Source organism: Monomorium pharaonis, chromosome 2 (assembly GCF_013373865.1).
Source record: "Monomorium pharaonis isolate MP-MQ-018 chromosome 2, ASM1337386v2, whole genome shotgun sequence".
NCBI lineage: Eukaryota > Metazoa > Arthropoda > Insecta > Hymenoptera > Formicidae > Monomorium > Monomorium pharaonis.
The window spans coordinates 8,525,597-8,546,574 of record NC_050468.1 but is presented as its reverse complement, the minus strand read 5'-3'; the positions used below and the strand labels follow the sequence as shown (position 1 = coordinate 8,546,574).

Below are 20,978 nucleotides of genomic sequence, written 5' to 3'. Positions count from 1 at the left end.
AGAATATAAACTGTGTATGTCACGTAGAAATGCGGATGTAGAAGGCTCGTGTCGGAAACCGTGATCGTCGATATTTATGAGAACCGGCGGAGCGTCAGTGAATTATCCGGGAACATTTGTTCGACATATGTTTCTTCCGGATTCGGAGAGAACCGGTTTTCTTCCATAAAGCTCTACAACTTAATTCAAGGTCAATCCAGTAGGGATTCCAATTAAACATTTTATTACGCACAATTACTGTATCCTCCCCTGGATGCTACTCTTGTTCTCATTTATTATTTGTCACTGTTCAATTTTTTATTAATACAAAATTGCTATCTACCATATTGCATAAATTTAGCAGTGATTAAATAACGTAATTAATTTTTTACTTTTAATATAAGAAATAAAAAGAAATTAAAAGTTTATAGAAAAATTATCGTATTAACATGCCGTACATTTTGTAATAAAAAAGATTTAACGTTTTAAAATTTCAGGATCACTATTTTCTCGCAGAAAAATCTAATTTAGATTGAGCTTAATTAGATGAGAACAGTGCTTTTTTAAAATTAATTGTTTGATTTCTTTACAGCAAAATATTTTCAATAAAAATTGTTAAAGTTACTGCGTCTGGGAACACAAATTACAAATTGCAATTTAAATCTATAAATTATTTTTAACCGTTTATTGATTATGATTATAAAGTTGCTTATAACCTTTTTTAATATCGAGACAATAAACTTTAATTAAAGTTTCAAAGTAGAACAATTATTTAAAGATGACACTGTAGCAAGGATTAATATTTGTTCAATCTCGCAGAGTGCACAAATATAATTATAACTAAATAAATGTGATTATACTTATTTGTTTAATTGAGATTAAATTGATTTATCTGCAATATTTCGTACTGTCACGGATTTTCTCTTAAACAACATTCGGACCTGCACGTTTGTATCTCTCAGGTGTGGATCAAGTGATGTAATATCTTTCATACAAGCGTTATCTCCTCGCGCTGTTATCAAATCGATTGGAAATTAACGAACGAGAGATAAACAGTGTAAATAACATGACAGATGAAACAGCAGGTTACGCTCCTGGTATCTCGCTGCGTCGTCACACCTGTTGCCCTCGGCAGGATACCAGCGTGATACGCCACTGGCCGTAAACCGCTGGCATGGCTCACCTGTTGGCCTCAGCAGTACTTGCTGGGTTCTCGACCGCGCGGCACCTTTCGCCCGACGTTGCTGACGAAGCGACGGATTCGCCGTTCTCCACGTAGTTTTCACATTCGTAATCCGGCATACTCTTTCTCTCTCGCGCAGGCGCGTCCAAGAGACAAATCTTGTCGGCTTCACCGGTTGGTCCTCGCCGATTGGGGACCGTCACGTCCGGTACACCGGAAGAAGCAGCCGGAAGGAAGGGAACCCTCCGAAGCGGGGCCTTCGCCCTCGACCTGGTGGAACGCGACGCGTCGCATCGGATGAAGAGGAGGGAAGGCAGGCGGAGAAGCTAACCGGTCGGCCGCTTTCCGCGGATTCCTGAACCGCCATCGGCCGCAGTCTCCAGATTGTATGCAAATACCTTACGGAAACATCCTCGTGCGGTTTGCTGCCGGTCAAAAGAGCGCGGTCACCCCCTTCTCGAGAAGGTGAGGAGAAGTCCTCCTCGCGGAGATTTTTCGTCCTCGTATCCAGGTATACATGTGAAATTCGCGTATCTTCATGCATGCGTGATATTACATGAGATTCAATAATCGCGCGAATTTGATGCCGCTCGTGTAACGATCCATTGAGCGAAGCGTTTGAAGGAATCGCTGAAGGAATTCGCCTTTGGCGCACTGTGAAAGTAAATTCGCATAATTGATGTTTTGCAGTCGATTCTACTTTGTGATAAAGAACAATTTGAATTGCGAATTTGAAAATTATTTATCGGGCGATGATGTACACATATAGATAATGTGTTATGAAAACATTCACTTTCTCTTAATGAGATACAAATTTCTTAATGAATTTGTAGTTAATATCTTTTCAGCCAAAATTTGATCGAAACGTATTCTTAGATATATTTTACTTAATGTTTACGTAAGAATTTACTAATATTCTATTTTTTGTTTCTTGATATATTTCGGGATGACTCAAGTCTTTTTTAGTTTATTATTACACGTGGATAATGTATCTGCAGCTGTATATTTTTCTTCAGAGATAAACCTGGTAAACTGAGAAGTGAACTGAGAAGTTTTATTCTCTTGAATAAAAATATAACTGACAACCATAATTGTAATAAAGTAATTTTTAATAATGTTAATATTTTAATCAATTTTAAATTACATTTTTTATTTAAAAATATGTGATTAAAATTAAAGAAAAAGTTACTTTCAAATTAATAGAGATAATATGTAATTGAAAATCTATTAAATGCGACTTCCGATACATATGGTGATCAAAAATCAATATCAGTAATGACATAATTTGCTGGAGGCATCAGAAAATCCAAGTACATTTAATCATATTTATTTAAAGATACAGTGTTTCTTCTACAATTGACGAGAAATCTCAATCTCAAGATTATGACAACATTGTGTACATAGATATATAATTACAGATAATGTGTCGGCAATGCTTTTAACTGAAAAGGTGAATCGTGTTGCTTGATAAAAAGTATTTTAACTTTTTATAAAATTACTTTTTCATTAATTGTTCATTATCAAGGACTAGAGATGTAACTAGATTAGTTTAAATTTTTGAATACATGTTATTATAATATTTTTTAAATTTGTCTTTTAATTGTCAATTTTACTTTTCTTAAGAAAAGTAAAAAGATTTCTTTAAAAATACAAACTATAATTTATCATATTATTTATGTTTAATCAATTAAATATATATTTTAACAAATATTGTATTCATTACATTGAAATTTCATCTTACTATACAATTATTTTAAAATGTATTTATTTACATAAACTAACTGTAAGAAAAGTCATAATAAGGCACAAAATATTATTTTTACACATCACCAATATACGAATTATTGCGCATTTCATGCCGCATTCTTTTCCACGCGAAATCATTTAACAGACTTCAACACGACACGAGATGGAATTTTAATGTTGTTATAAACTGTTGATGCGATAATTCGATAAGATCGAGGAGAAAACTTAGCCGCTCACGCGAGCGTTTCAGAACGCTTTATGAAAAACAATAACCTTCCTTTAACAATTATTCCGCTAATATTCCGATGGACAACATAAAAGTGAACCCTTTTTGCGTAAGGTAAACGCATAAAACGCATGAAGGTTTTCCCTTAAATTATTTACAACTTGACAAGTGTCTCTCAATTGCCACTCTCGAAAGAAGCAGATTTTTATTTAAAAAATGAAGAAACATATAATCATAAAAAAAACCTTTTTTTTTTCAACACAGCTGTGACAAAATTATCTTATTTCTTAACACGTAAGTGCTAAAATAGTTAAAAAGACAAATCCATGCAAGAGGTGTGAGTGCAATAAAGAATTTTCTACTTACGAAAAAAAAAAAACTCATATTAACTTTTAAAACGAGATCAAACATTTTTTTCCCTATTATTTAATCACACACGAAGGAAAAATGTATCACTCTAACTCTCTAACATAGCTCGCAATTCAATCTCAGGAATGTGTTGAGCCAACGACATATTATTCTTTGGCGCTTGTTCAAAGTGGAGCTGATGAAAGGGACGGAAGGGGAGAGGGGGGAAGGGTGTTTTTGCGGCGAAACCACGCGCACGTTTTCGCTTCGTGCGTAACGTATTTGGACGCGCGCGTGAAGAGACCACCGAAGATCTCGAGCACCGCCGCCAATTTACACGACCTGTTCCGACAATGTGAGCGAACGGCGCGCACAACCGGGTTTCTCACGACATTCACCGGCGTAATTTCTCTCGCCATTGTCTAACTCGAGTGAGCCGCGTACAGAGAGTGTGACTCCCATAAGCGAGCGAGCGAGCGCGCGGAGCGGCGACGAAAAAGCGGAGCATAACGGTGCCGGCGGAAAAATTTCGCGCGCTCCTACAGCACGGCGTAAGGAAGTCCTCGATTTTCGTTATCGTCGACGCGCGACGGAAATAGGTATCTCGTCATGATTGCGCGCGACGCAATCGCGGCCGATTATCCGCGCTCCCGCGCGAGATAGCGCGGCGGAGCAAAACTACTAATTATAGCCGACGGTCGTACGAATGACTAGGAAGACATCCTCGTATCGTGTCGCTCGCGCGAATGAGATACTCGAACCCGCGAGTGACAACATGTTTACGATGCTCAAGAGGTTGAAAAGGGAACAATAAAGTCGCGAAATACACGCGCCAGCTATATGTCTTATTGATTATAATTCTAAGCGTATTAGGAGATTTATTCTTTACGTTGCTTCGAACCATCAGCATTTATGTTTGAAAAATACCAACGTTAATAATAACTCGAAAATTGTGTCCCCTTTTGAAGGATACTTTATTTCGGTAAATCTTTTAAAAGTTTCTAAAAAGAATTAAAAGAATTTCGAATTTTTCGACGGAAAATATGGTTTTAAGTGGCTAAAGGTTTAGCTAGATCTAAAAACAATTTTGTTGAGCCATCAAAATAATTATATAGGGCACTAAAATTTATTATTAGAATGTCAATAATTTTTGCAGATTTTTTTTTCTTACGTTTGGTAAGATGACATTTTGGAATTGAGGTATATTTATTTATGTCTATTATTAGTTTTACACTGATATTATATAATATTTATCGTAATAAGATGTAGTGATACAATATGAAATAAAGATTAACAGATTTTATAAAAATTCTCGTTTAACATTTCATAATAAACGCAAATATGTATATAGATGAATGTAAAATTATATATATATATATGTATATATACCTGTATATAAACCTTTTTTTATAAAAATATAAAAATTTAATAAAATTGTATACAATTATTTTTAGTTACTTGAATTAATCAAAATTTAACATCAATTTTACTTTATTTTATTAAGTGTTATCAATACACAAAACAAAATATAACTTGTTAAATTTTTGTTTTAATATCATTTCTCATTTTTATATTTTTGTCGCTCTAAATGTTATTTACATTAAATTTGAAATATACAATATTGACGAGGTACAACCGATACCCATTCGGTAACTCTCCCTTAATTACGTCGATATTCCAACAAGATTATTTTAAAATTTTTATATATAGCTTTTATATAGAATTAAATTAGGTGCTTCAGCAAAACCGCTCTTCCCATACTCAGTCCCGTCTTTTTCGCGCCCTTTTCAGGTCGCTCTAGCGACTGTGTTTATTGTCTGCCGGCGCTCGAGGTAACCCAGACTCTTCCACGGTACCCTATACCCTATGTACAACCTGAATCCACATGCATTGGCAAACACATGCAGAGCCATTAGACCTTCTTAGTATAAGAAAACACATTTCCACTGCCCCATCAGTGGTTCTCTATTTCAAATGTCCTGTGCAATATAAAGGACGGCATATCAAATTGGCATCTGGATTTCGTGGCACGAACTTTGAATTTGATCTATTGTTATTTTTATTAGGTGAACCATATAAATTTGGATCGGCTAAGAAAGCATCTTAGCTTTAATGTCCTAATAATTCAAATATGATAAAAGGCATTTCTCTATTTTTCTTTGCGAATCTCTGGTCCGCTCCAGGAAAGGACCAACCAGGTGTTGAATTCTTCGCTTATCTTAAAGTTGAAATACAATAGCGATCTATAAAGCAGTCTGTGGCATCCCATCTAATAGATTTTGCTATCTGCGCTGGTATATTTCAGATACTTGCAACGAATGCATTGCAAATACTTATTTGAATTTTATTCGGATATATCTCGATTATGCGTAAAGTAGCCTTTGTACTGCGACTTTAGATCAATGACTATTCGATAAATTTGTTTTTGCGTTTTAAAGCTGCAACGAGAGATATCGTGTAATATATCTCTCGACTTTCTAGGCCTTACACAATAGATCTCGCAGGTGGGAAATTAATTTGCACTTTAAACAAACCGCATGTTTTTTTATGAGGGAATTATACACAGAAAATTGTCTTGAAAACAATAAAAGTGTTGACCGACGCACAAAATGCAAGTGATACTACCTGAAAGTCAAATGAGAAAGAGAAAGTGGATTAATGAGATATAATGAAGCATTCCTGCAAAAGCTACATTTATTTATTTGTTATAATATTAGTCACGCAATCTTTACATTTTTATAGTTTGGGTCTCGCAAAGTTGAATTTTAATTCACGCGGTGTTACAGATATAATAAAATGGAAAATTTTAAACATTCACCAATTCATTATAATGCACGCTCACTTTGCCTTCATGTAAAGACACCATTCCACATTTCCGTTCAATTTGATCACGCCATTGTACATGTACGTAGGAAAAATGCACAGTATGCGCTAAGAATAAATAATAAATATAATTCCTGTAAACGCGCAGGCATGCCGCGAGCGTAACGCGACGTAAGTACGAGATAAGAATTTAGTTTCTCTGTCGGTTGTTGCGCGCAGAGCGGGTTCTAAGTGTAGCCTACGAAATTTATTTTACCGGGAATGTAGGGTGCAGAGGTTCCCACGGGATCGCGATTAGCTCGGTGGTTATGAGGAAATCGTGCTTCCTTATCGTCCGCAGGGGGGGAGAATTTAAAATGAGTAGGGTTGTATTCTCGTGTCGAGGCTCATTATCTGTTTGCGATAAGTGTCAAGGCCGCCGACCGTGGATTCTGTCAAAAGTCCGTGGCACTTAATTACTGGCCATTTTTAGGCGAGGTGACCTTGAGAGCGACACAAATGCCAAAGAAGAAGAGTTTGAAGAGATACGAAGTATTATATATATATATATATATAATCTTTTTATTTGAGATAATATATAGAAAGATTAATATGGATTTAAGAAAAAAAAGTGGACTTTATACGGTATTTTGGACTTTTGGCAGAACTTTTTTAATCGCTCTGGCCACCGTTTCTAAATATAGCCCAATGCGGTTGTAGTTTAACGTTCTATCCTATTACTCACGAGCACTTTTGCGCTTTTATTTTCTTCCACTGCGAAATTCCCGTCCGATACACAACACCGTTCACACACCTTTAAATTACCTTAAGCCGACTCGATCTCTAACCGAAACAGAAGAACCATAAATTTTATGTAAAAGTCATTTTAACATTTCCTTTATAGTTAAAATATTATACCTTGAATAAGGTTCACTCAATTAATTTTATTTTTGTATATATATTTTTAGTAGAGATAGTTATTATAGAAAGTAAAATAAATTAATTAGATAGGCCTTATTTAACTTAGGTTTATTTATTTATTTATTGTACATACATAAAATACCATACAAAGTAATTTAATTTGTAGAAGATGTGATTAATAATAATACACAATTAAAGAGGAGAAAATCTTGGTTTAGCAAATATAAAGATAATTTTATTAATCTTATAAACATTGAAGTGTAGTACGTACATTATTACGTACTATTATGATAACGATAAGATAACTTAAATAGGCTGAAAAATTCAATTGTTTACTGTAATTCTTCGTAATCGCACATATATGGGTTTGTTAAATACGCAATATAAAAATTACATAGTGAAGTAACAAAGTTTCGATTCCACGCGCAAATTGCTAATACGAGTTCGATAGGTGCTACCTATCTCACCGCCATTGCTACGCGCATAGTGGACATCGAGGTCAATCAACTGCAACGCGATGTAAGGTATGCGTTTGCATGCGGGATTGACACGTATAAACCTTTCCTACGCAACTCCCGCTACTTTCTCGTTATTAAACCGTTCGAACCATCAATAAACTGAATATAAAATGAAATAGCAGTTCAGTGCGTCACACGATAAAAGAGTATGCATCTCATTAAAATATTACCTGAGCTTTAATCTTTGTCGATAGATAATTACAGTTTTTTTTAATAAACATTTTAGTAGTAGTTCGAAAATATGTTCTTTTTTATTAAAAACAAATGTGTAAATCATTGTTAAGAAGCAGATATAAGTTAGCTTTATCTCAGAGTAATATTATTTAATATTTTAAATCAATATTTTCAAAATTGTTAACAATTTTGCAAACATTAAAATTAAAAGTAAATCTTTAATAAAGAATTTAATCAGTAAAGCTACTATTTTTGAAATATTATTTTGAATTGTTTTACAAACTTATAATAAAGAATTTTAATTAAAATCATTAAGTGTTTTACAACGCATATTTAATAATGTAGGTTAAATATTCGCATAATTGCATTTGTATTAAATAACCATAATCTCGAATGTAAACTAACTGAAATTATAACTAATTGAAATGTATTACTTGAGGCGATATTAATATGTATACAACAAAGCGCGCGGATAGCTCTGAAAGGCAAAGTAGATTAGAATTCAGTCTCAAGAAAAATATAATAACCGAGCATATGATAACTACATAGTTCGCCGGCTGTGAAAGATGATATATGGTTGTCTCCACAAACATAGTTACAATTAGATATGCAGGTTAGGCAAGTTTTCTGTTTTATTCAAAGTACATTAATTATAAAATTATAACATTTATAATTGATTGCCTGTCTCCTCTTAAAAATAGGACTGGACAGAGAAATACTTAAGCCACAATTAAATTAAACTAATATTTATTGAAGTGGCCTGTAAATCAAAGTGAATGGAAATAAGTGCGTGAGCGAGCTTCAATTTTTAATTTGGCTTATTTTCCCGTTCATTCACCCGCGATTGCTGTATAAGGAGTCCCAGAATAAAAGTCGCACAGCCTTGGCATTAAAATATTATACATGAGGAATTTACTTGAAAGAAATTATTACTGTTTTATACGTCGGATTCGTCGGTGCGGGTAGCACAGTACATCGGATACCTCGGTATCTTATCATTTCAGAAAAACAAGCACGCGAAACGTAATGCGATTTCGCTCCCATTAATACTGTGAACATGCATTTTAAGAATCACAATGTTTAATATAAATTCGATCTGCGATTATTATCCACAGAAATGCTTATCTTCGTCGATTAATAACGTCTGCCGACGCTGTTCGCCAGATAAGAGAAGACCGAACTTGCCTTGCGAACGCAAATTTGCATAAAGAATACGCTATTTTCTGCGTACATCCTGTTGCAGCTTGTTATTCGGAACAAGATTTGAGTGCTAGCAGAAATACGAAGAGTCTCTCTCCAACGGGATCTCGTAGCCGATAGCATTTATCGATCGACGTTGTCTCTATAAATCAAAATAAGTCTTGCATTCTCTCGTCATTGTAACCAACCATAAAATTATAGCTGTAGAAGGCATTAAAATAATTTAATAAATAAGAAATTTGATAAGGGTAATTTAAAAAAATTGTAATAAAAAACACAATTAGAAATGCAATTATCAAATAATAATAATAAACTTTTAACAGTTTATAAAATATTCGCAGATTTTTATTAATCAATTTAGTTTATTGTTAAACATTCTATTTCGTTAGGTTCTCACAGGGATAATATTTCGATATATGATGGAATATATTCGATTTCACATTTACCCGTCCCTATTTATTTATCTTAATGCCAATCACGTGCCTACACAATTGCGTTATTAAGGAGAAGGATGTTACACTAAATTTGCATAATATCCATCTACGCCTTGTTAACTGGAAGCAACTCTAAACACGAGACGCGAATGGTTTAACGTCATTTCCTTGTGATTGCTGCAGTGGCGTGATGTTTACTAATCCAGTTAAATAGAACTAATTTTTGTTATATTGCACGCCATTATATCACTTTTTAAAATATTCTTTCTAAGAATTTAATTTCAAAACTTTTGTAATTTTACAACTAAACTTTTTAAATCAAGAGGCTTCAAAGTGCAGTTTTAAAGTTTTTAAAGAATTTGTTAAAATATTAATTATTTAAAATGCTGATAAAAGATAATATAATTATTATTTTTAAAAAACTTCGAAAATATAACATTTTTACAAATATGAAAAAGATTCGATCATTGCTTTTTTAATGCAATATTTTGAGATGTAAACATCAGAAATGGTATTAATGTTGTGCTTATATACTTACAAATAATTATAACAACTAATTAAAAGTTGTATGTAAAGTTCGTACAAGGATGATATGTTTTTAATTGTGAAAAAAATACATCTCATATAAATTATAACGTATTGTCAAGTTTAGGGTAAAAATTGGCATTACAGTAATTCTCCTCAAGGATACCGCGTGCCTAAAGGGATAAACGCGTCGTAATTAGAAATTAGAAACTAGAGATATGGATTCTAAACTGATATCTGTTTTATTTGATGCTGACTACGAACGCGGCCATTAGCGTTTTGAATAACCTATCAAATTTACATAACATCCACCAACATATTGCTGCCTAAAAGAAGATTTCAATAACTTTGTCATAAAGAAATTATCCTGCTAGTACTCGGCGACAAAATTATGTAATATTGTAAGCGATATGATAAACGACGAAGAATAATTTCATAAAATTTTTGTATTTGTAATATTAATTTTGATAAAATAGTGTTTTATTTTTTATTGACATTAATATTTTATTAACATTCTATTATCTTGCAAAAATTAATTTGTACTTGAAATGAGAAAAGCCTATACATAAAGTAATAATACCATGTATTATGATTAATTGAATTTTACATATTATATCATATCAAAAGCATTACTATTTGTATGTTTTACATTGCAGGTTTTGTCCAATTAATTTTAGAAACTATGAATTATGTACACTTGATCAATAATATATATCTTTCAAAAATAATAACTGCAGAATTACTTGTTTCGCGTGTAAAAGGAAGAATAAAAGACTAGAGTGTGATAAATCATGTTGCAGCGGAAATTGAATTTAGCATGGTTCGCAAACGAAGAAATTGTTATTGCGAAGTCAGCCAAAGTCAAGGTTGAGATAGATCGATTAGTCGTGTTCTGTAATTTGCGTTCTTGTTTCTATATCTATATATATCAATATTTAATGAGTACTTTTTTAACTATGCCAACATATCTGCAATAATACTTGTAAGTCGCTGCAAACGATATTATAACTGTGTAGCATATTCTATACGTTTATTATTTTATTAATAATAGAATTATTTAATCATTTTTTAACAACGTATTTGAATTGGTAACTTAGATTCTTTATAGTTTTATTTATATTATAATTGGTCTTTATCATTAATGGCATATTTCTTCTTGGTCTTAACAGTAATTTTTCTATTATTTCATATATTTGTCATTAAAAGTCGTAATATGTGAAATTTTCTGACGGGTTGTTCGTAAATTGCAAGATAGACATGTTTGCTGTAGAGAAAGTGTATGCGTGAATTAATTAATGCTACCATAAAGTAAGAAATTTTAAGTTCTACTCTTACGCCGCCATGAGAAAGTCTACCCTGCAGTCGAATGTCTCTGCAGTTCAAAGAAGTTTGCAAAAATTTATTGATGTTAAGATTTAATCAATCAATCATTTTACTTTATTCTCGAATGTTACAATACTGAAAAAGATATATGTATCTTAATGCATTTTATTCCGCAAATTTTGTATATATAAATTCAATTTTTATTTCATCCCATTCCATTTTATTCCATTTTATAATACAATTCTATTTATTTACACCAAAATCTTGCTAAAATATCTAAAAATTCAGTTGAATCCAAATCTAAAAATAATTTTTTTATTATAAAATAATTATGTAAAATGTTCAAGCTCTTTCTCTCTCTCTCTCTCTCTCTCTCTCTCTCTCTCTCTCTTTCTCTCTCTCTTCTGAGTTACTGGAATGTCAAAATTTACAGCATTGCTAATCATCATGCTTAAATGTTCTTCATAATTATTTTAATGGTCTAACAAAATTATTTTTAGGTCTCTATCCAGCTAAATTGTTAAATACTTTAGGAAAATTATTTTTTTCGTGTCATACTGAATATATGCAATTGTGAATTTTTTTTTTTATAAATAACATGAGAAAAATGAGATATATGTACAAGTGAAAGATTTACAAGTTTTACTGAGACTAAACAGAGATTGATGAGATCCTTGCTGAAGATATTTGACGCTTAAACTTTTCTTAATCGTGTTTTCTCTGTTGGAAATTACAAGCTGCCGTTCTCGAGGAGGCTAATTGAGAATGTTTAACTTGATGAAGTCATATCGTTTGCTTACATAAGATGTCCCAGATTAATTAAGGAGTCACTTCATTAGGCGTCGGTACGCGACTTGCACATTGCAGCAACTTGCACATAAAATTATATTATAATTATGAAAAATATAAAAACTATGTAATATTTGATCGATTTCGTGACTGTTAGTTATCAGCGATGAATAATCCATTAAAAACTAAGTAAGCAAAAATTAAGTATAAGAATAATAAAAATGTGCGATTTGCTTTTAACACGTATTTGTTACGATAATCATATATATTACAAATTCTGATTGCTAGCTTGATAATAAAGTTACAACAAATAACTAACTTCAGCTAGGTTTATGACTTATACTTTGAACGTAAAATGGCTAAACGCCGTAGAACTCATTCTCATCGCCATAAATTCAACATTAGTCCACTTTCGTTGGCAGATTGTCTGTTAACTACCAGCTGTGTTTAACGAGTCTCATTCGAGCCAACTAAGCTCCATCATCGCCCCGACGTCGCTGTTCACCGTCTCGCGGCATCAATTCGCGTATATGCAAATTCGTTTCGCATTGTCATACCGCGCGAAACGCACAATCGCCTCTCACCTACGAAACGCATTCTCTGTTTGCCGTTATTTCGACTCTTGAATCCCTAGTAGTCGTTTTGCTGATGCGAGCATAAAGTGTATTTGATTAAAAATGTAGCCGCATAAATTTTTACATATACTGAAAAAAGTTAATTTGACTAAATTTTTTAACTTGATTAAATTTATGTAATTTAAGTATTTATGTACTTTAATCACACACACACACACACACACACACACACACACACACACACACACACACACAAAATACTAAAAATTTAAATATTTTATGTATTTAAGTTAAATGAATAAATACTTAAACTGAAGAAATTTAATCAAATTGAAAAATTTAGTCAAATTAACAACTTTTTTCTCAGTGTAGAAAGTTTATTGTCATAAATTTTGGCATACGTACACTGTAAAAAAATTATGTAAAATTACATCTATTATAGTGAGATCCACAGGTGTAAATTTTTGTGCGTTTATAATTTTGTATTTAAATTTCGCAATAATTCCTTTTATTTTTTACACTTGTGTATACATTATAAACAAATTTATTACAAATTAAATTATTTTTATTTGTGTACTGCAAAAAATACCCAGTATACCAAGTATAATAGCCAGGTGTCATTTTATACAAATTTTTTAGAGTGTACATCATAATTTATCTATTATATTTGTACATAATATAATTATAATTTTTGGAGAACTAGCCCTTTTGGGATGACTTTTTTGGTTCAGTGTTAGAACATTTGTGTCTTTGTCAGTGAGTTGAATTACGAAAAAGATGACATTCAGCGCCTAATTAGGCTTCCGGAAAAGTTAATAATTGATACTGTTCATATTAATTAATACAAAACTTAATTAACTCTATAATATAAAATATAGATTATGCGTTTATTGTAATTTTTTACAGTTGCTATTTTTTGTTATGTTATTTAATATGTAATCAATATTGAATGGAAGTTTTTGAAATCTTGATTTTTTTATCTCACAAATTATCAGAAACATGTAAACAGATAATACACAAGTTATATAGACTATCTGAAAGCTGTGTGAAAATTGAAGATTGTTTTATTTTTTAGTCACGCATTACATAAACATATTCGTTCTTGATTGTAACTCATAATATACGATTTTTACTTTATACTCATTTCTGTAGTTCATTAAACAGCAGACCAATATAGCGCAGCAATGTTTCATTAATTTATGCAAATTATCGTAAAATTATTTATTCAATTTATATATTGTGAAATCACTTAATTATGCAATTATCGTGAAATCACTTGCGATTTGACGAGGCTCCAAATTCATCTATTTACATAGATGGGGAGAGAAATATTGCAAAACGTGATACGAATATCATATATAGGCGTGGCTATTTATGTAAACCTAATGTCACTTGACCGACTCGAGAGTTTTAACGTTGGCTCAGTGCGAGACTGCCTACGGACACAGAACGGTGAACCAATTACCTATGTCGTGTGTAATGCGTATATGGCCGTGTATATGGCGTCATGGCGCACGGCGAACACGCATTCAGTGTGCACAACGAGATCTCGTAAAATAAGCATCATGGGGTCCGGTCTTATGCACCAATAAGGCAGCATTCTGGCCGGGTCAATGCTTACTGGTTTTGTGTTTCGACTCGAGCTCCCTTATTCACTCTTCTGTTCCCTCGCCTTTTCGAGAATCGGCGTCGTTGCTAATAATAAATCCCTTTTTTTTTAATAGAAAATTACAGAAATAATCGATCTGGATACAAGCTGCTTATTATTAATTAATGTTGGTATTTTTTATTAATTTGGCATGTCTTTTTTATTATACATAATATAATTTTTATTACTTAATTCTTTTATTAAATTAGTATAAGAAACGGTAAATAAATGCAAAAATTTATAGTATATCAATCAGTTTATATCTAAATCACCTGAAAATAAAACTCTTACGATTATAATTGAGAAATGTCAAGGATAATATTTGCGTTGCATAAGAGACACTTTTTCAGAGCATTTTTTAAACTTTTATTTAAATAAAATTGATTAAGAACCACCAAACATTTTTTAATACTAAATTATTCTAAACAAATTATAATTTCCGTGCTACGTATAAATAAATCATGCTAAGGAATTTGAACTTTCCATTGAAAAAAGTGAGTATGCACATTATAAATATATAAGGCATTTGAAATCAAGATCGTAGACTTTTCGCAGTAGACTTCTTTGATTCAAGAGACGGCATTAGGTTGCATGGAGTTAGAATTGTAAACCACCGAGTCTGGCATGTATCCTGACCATATTCGCCGAGTAATATACTCACCGTGTCCCAGTTCACGATAATGCACTTCAGATCTCTTTGCGTTTCCGACATACATTCGCTCGAGCCTGCTCGAAGCCGAAGTGGATATCGATAGCCGCGAACAAACGCGCAAAAGCGGAGTACCGTGAGACGCAAAAATGGAGCCGGTTACAATGATGACGGGCGACAAGTTGGGCGACGTTGTCTCGAGCGATTGAGAAATCGCGCGAAAGCGGAACACGGCAAAAGATGCACGAAAGGATGCCGAAAAATTTACGTGTATTTGTTGCGTATTCGCTTTATTCTAAGGAGCGTCAGAGAAAATTTCATATATTCAGAGCCGCATTCTTTAGTTTAGATGTACTTTTACGTAATTAAACGTATCATTTTCGAAATGTATTACAATTTAATTGGTATTAACCTTAGAACGTCACACCGGGGTAGTTTTGTACCCCAGCGCGAGTTTATCTTCTAATTTAGCAGATGAAGGGATCGACTCGAGACCATAATTTAATTTAAAGTCTTAGAAATAGAGAGGGACATTAACTGACGTCAGAACACCATTAGCTTCCAAACAGATAAAGTGGAAGTGAGGTACATTAATTTATACCGCAATCTGACGTTTGCGTATACATTTTGTTTGAATATCTCTATACGAAACACTCTTTTTTCCATCGACATAAAGAATGGACTGAGCATTGCGATAGACCAGGGATTCCCACCAGGGATCCGCAAGAACTAAATTGAGATCCACAAAATAAAGTCACATTGATTTTTAATTAAAAGTTCTCTATTAAAAAATGTATTAAAATATTATTCTAAGTTTAATGTTAACTAAAAGTTATGATTAAAATTTATTTTTAAATTCTCGAAATGTTTATTTCGAACCTTGGGGTCCCTGCACCGAACAAAAAAGTCCTAGTGGTTTCTGGTCAAAGAAAGATTGGGAACCATTGCGATAGACAGACGGGTGCTCTTTATACAAAGATTGGTACAACGGTTGCGTTTGTGCGAGCTGCAACGTTTCTGTGTGTGAAAAACACAGGACAATCTAGTGAGTGCTACTTTGAATCATACAAATTTTAAATAATTTTTTTTTCATTAATAATATATTCTATATTAACAAAACATTTTTTATCATTTTATAGCAAAATAAAAAAGATTGATTGTGTCTTTATTTGTTTTTTCCTTTTTTAAGTTATTGTTTTTTTTCAACTTTTGTTTGTCAATATAATCATACTTTTTAACAATACTCAAAATCCATTTTATCTCGGTTCTAGATCCATTTTTTACCTTCCCAAAACTGTTTTGTGTTTTAAATTTGTTAAAAATTGACAAAAATACAATATAGATTGTTAAAAAGAACTTATTTTTGTGATTTTTCAAATTTTGCTTAAATTATTTTTTAAAGTATTTAATGTTAATTAATATTATTATAAATTATACCATTATTATACCATCGTCTTTGTCATGAAAAATCGAAGAGATTCATATAGCACAATATTAATTGCAGTCCATCTGTTCAATGCAGAACGTTTGGGAAGAAATGGGGTACATTTATAACCCAGTGTGACGTTTGAGGTAAAAAAGATAAGTTACTATACTAGAGTTAATCACAATGATCTTTTAATGTTCCGTGCAGAATAAAAAGTTGTCGTAATTTCAAAATAGCATTAAAATGACTCCAAAATTAATTATTAAAAATTACTTTTCGATCAGTTACCATTTATTTTAATATGATTATGATGTTACCATGATTTGTTATTTTTCTTAGAGTCGTTTGAAAGAAGTAATGCTTCGCGAGACTACTTGACGAAAAAAATGTGCTGTTACGTTTCTTCGCAACATTAAATCTAATTGAAGGCCATACTTGTAATCGTATTCGTAACAGAATTCATCCATAAGACATGAATCTGGCTTGTATTCGCGGCATCCTATTAAAAAGAATCCTGCTGCGTGCACTTTCTTCTGACGGCCACTGTAAACACGAAAGGTGCAACGCGTCCTACATTCTCCCGGCGATTCTTTACGCACGCACACTATCATACATCGCCATTCGTTTTCATTGGCCAAGGTCATTACAACATTGATGTTCCTCCTTTCGAGCGAAATCGTCGCGCTCGCGGGTAAAAACGCGGCGCGGAAAAACGCGCGTGCTTAAAAGTTACGAGATTTTGTTGCACACGACTGCTTACGTAAAGGCGCGCGCTCGTTGGTCTTTCGTCGAAGAAGTCCGTGCTGAGAGTCGAATTGCGACATCGATAGACCGGAAGTTGGCTTAACTACGAGAAATATATTGGAATTTTATCGATACATTTTACTGTAAAAATTTTAAATGAAACACTTGTTATATTATTTATAAGAGAAATGTTACGAGAATAACAACTTTGAAACATACATCTTTTACTATACTTCAACGTTTATTTATATAACATTGTAATTATGTTTTATGGTTTAACATTGAAAAAAATACAAATTACCGCATCTGTAATCGTTATCTAATCGCTAGCCTTCAATTTACCAGATCGATTTCCTGAACAGCTAACAAAGTTTAAAATAATCGTTTTCATGCTGGATAATTTCAATCATCAGTAATCCCTCCGTACGGTATCTCTAAGCTAAGACCATTGTCTTCGAACAATGATTTCGCACAATGGCGCGGTCCCTATTCCGGTAATTACGAAAACAATTAATAGGAAGACACGATCGGAAGTAGCGCGTGCGATATTCCATAGCACCGTGCGATACGACGGTGCTTGCACTGCATGCGCGCGCGTATACTAATAAACCTTGCACTTTTCTGTTTGCAGACGCGGGGTCCTCAATCAAGACGCTTACACAAGTATGAAAAGGAAAGTTCGGAGTCGACGATGCGCGTAAACGGGCATTCGGAACATAGTGCGAGGCAAGAAATGGGTAAGACTGCGCTTTCAACAATAGCAGCTCTATCGTGACGAATTACTTGTTGAGTAAAGTCATCATAAAGTTACAATTCTCTGTCGTAATAAGGTACTTCCAATTAAAACGTCTTAATCTTGTAACAACTGAGAAATGTTTAAAAGGAAAGAAAAATAGCAATTTAAAAAATTACGCATTAAAAATTAAAAACACAACTAATTAAAGATAAACCTTATTCGATCAGTTGGATCCTAGTATTGATATTTCTTATGTGATTTTATTTATATTTTTAAATGTGCTGACTTGTGCACCGGAATAAATTTCAAAAACCTTGTTCCGAAAGAATGTGAGCGCTGTGTTAAAATAGAAGTAACGTAATTGAGTGAATTGATTTGAACAAAGTTCTCCATCTTCTTGACATTTGTGTGTCATTGATTTCTAGCGGAATGATAAATTGACTCTGATTGAATCATAGAGATCGTATATATATATATAGGATTCGATGAAATCCGTCAAGCACAAGGACGCGTTCCGGTTAAAAAATGACGACGAATCGAGACGATGTGCATGCTCGCACACGCGTCACGTAACGCACGTATTGTCTGCGGCACAGTGGCACTCGTTACATAAGCCATTCAAGGTGGTACGATGACGTTACTCTAAGGTGCGCCAGCTAGAGCTCATCCTGTTCTTTCATTAATAACGATCCACCGGCTTCGAAGTGTAGGTAACGGTGCTTTCTGGAATTTCACGAAATTCCTCTCGTCTTCTTCTTTGCCTAAAGCTTCCTGGCACGGCGAATATCTCGTTTCGCTTACCGTAAAATTACAGAGCGCTGCTACTTGCGATTCTCGAGGAAAACGGTTTTCCGAAGGGAAATCGTTCCGTCAAACGCGCGATTGCATTCAAAATCCATTTTCGCCATCGCAGTGAAAAATTGATCTTAAATCTGATACTGGCACACATAGTTGAATACGATAAGATAGGTAAAATAAATTTTTTATACTTAACTAGCCCGAAAAATAGAAATATAGAGTAGAATAGAAGTTTATATGCAAATAAAAATGTTTTTTTAAACATTGGAAAAAATAAAACTGTAAATATATTAAAATATAAATTGAAAGTAATGAAATACATCTATAAAGCAGATTGTTCAAATGTAAAAAAAGAAATGATAAAGAGATTCAGAAACTTAATAAAAGCGAAAAGATCAAACAAATATAACTATACATCGCACAATTATTAGATTAAATCAGATATAAAAAAAAACATTTGTCATCAATATCTTATTGACGTAACGCGGAAGTGTGGAACGAGCAATTTATGCGTAACTATAATCAATTGAATTCGTCCCATTGTTAACGTTACTTGGTTAATTAAGCGATAATGGTTACGCCCACGTATCGACTTGCTGATTCTGTCGACAATATATCGTCGATAACCAACCTTCAGTCGATTACTCTAACGTCAGCTCGGTTTAGGATACAAAATATGATGGAAAACGATATGTTGACAGAAAAATATAATATGCAGCACAAATTGATATATAATAACTTAATTTCCAATTTAAACGTTAAAAAATCAAGTTAAAAAGTTTTTTAAATATATATATATATATATATATATATATATCAATTTACTATTTGTATTGTTGCTTTCATGATAATAATAGTATGCAATCATTATACAACCTGAAAGTTTGTGAAAGCCGATAATGCACCTCTGTATATGTGTATGTGTGTGAAAGAGAGAGATATAATTAGAACGCTTGTACGCAACACGATGTAATTAAGATCTCATTGTCTTCGAAGTAATTTATTATTCCGAAAGTTTGAGAATAATCTTAAAAGCGAATAGAATTTACGTCGTCAATACGCTTCGCGTTACACTCGTTACAGTAATCCACGGATATTCACCGAATAATTATATAACACTAATTACGGTGTTTCTGGTGTGAACTTTTAATAACTAAATATCGCATACAGCGCTATTTCTTTTATGATAATAATAAAAAATAATGACAGTCATAACCGCTCCCTTGTGTTTCGATTCTTTTAATCGATCACGATTATAAAGTCACGCGATATGGAAGTCGATTCGCTCCTCCGGTTTCCGTCTCTCGTCTATCAATTCTTTCCGAATGTAGTGCAATTTTGCAACAAAAGCCCTATCCGGCATTATATCACGTTGATTTGTCTGCGACCATCGTGCTCGGGGATGATGTAACGTTTTTAATGGGTTAGTTCGATATCGGCAATATAGGATAGAACCATTTCGAAGAATTGCGAGGGTGCGCCATTAAACAGGATATGTCGTTTATTTAGGACGCGAGCGAAGAACTAAACATACGCATCAAAAATTAAAAGACAACTTCTTCACGAAATTATCTAATATTATTGGTAGCACTAAATATTGATGGTTGATGAATATCTATCAGTAAAAAAATTGAAATGCTTAAGAAACATGAACAGTAATATGGATTTAAATATATGTATGAAAAAATAAATAAGTTTTATAATTAACGAATAAAAATCGCTGAAATGTGTTAAAAATATAATTATAACCAAAAAAAAAAAAAAAACACAAATTTAAAGTTTTTTGTTGTAAAAAAAAAGGAAATGCTATCGCAAGGTGTAAAATTTTTAAACTCATTTCTAGAAATAGCTAATTACTAAAATTAAAAATTGAAAATTACGCTTTAAAAATTTATTAAAAACTTTTATCCACAAACACATTTCTGTCATAAAATAAATATTCAAACAGACATATATTTTCTCAAAATCAGAATATAAACAAGATACACGCGCACAGAAGATAAGAGGATATTCGCAAATCTAGCAATATAGTACCGCTAATTAACACCGTTTTGTAGTTAACGCTTTGAATCCCAGCAATCTAACTTACCGTTTATCGCCGGTACAAATCTCGCTGCTACGTACGTACGTACGTTCTATCCGTAGTCAATGGCACGGAGTGGCCCGCCGTCATCTGAATCATCTCGACTATCTAGACCGTATTGATCGCGCTAAGCAGCTGGAGTCGGTCTGAC

General features: G+C 32.9%; 1 protein-coding gene and 1 long non-coding RNA gene across 3 annotated transcripts in view; one reads left to right on the top strand and one right to left on the bottom strand.

The window, feature by feature from the left end:
• Positions 1–656: 656 nt before the first annotated feature.
• On the bottom strand, positions 657–20,958 carry LOC118644558. Its single transcript, XR_004962329.1, has 2 exons — positions 20,834–20,958; positions 657–1,816 (listed from the first exon to the last, which is right to left on the bottom strand). It is a non-coding gene; the product is annotated as an uncharacterized LOC118644558 (long non-coding RNA).
• The window catches only part of LOC105834866 (echinoderm microtubule-associated protein-like 2), a 39,934-nt gene continuing 20,483 nt past the window's right edge, over positions 1,528–20,978 (top strand). The window contains exons 1-2 of one of the 2 annotated variants that reach the window (XM_012677677.3): positions 1,528–1,627; positions 17,842–17,947. In XM_012677677.3, the coding sequence (XP_012533131.1) occupies positions 17,902–17,947 (46 nt within the window). In that variant the 5' untranslated portion in view covers positions 1,528–1,627; positions 17,842–17,901. Of the gene's footprint in view, positions 1,674–17,841; positions 17,948–20,978 lie in introns of both variants that reach the window. The other variant, XM_012677676.3, reaches the window with a different exon arrangement.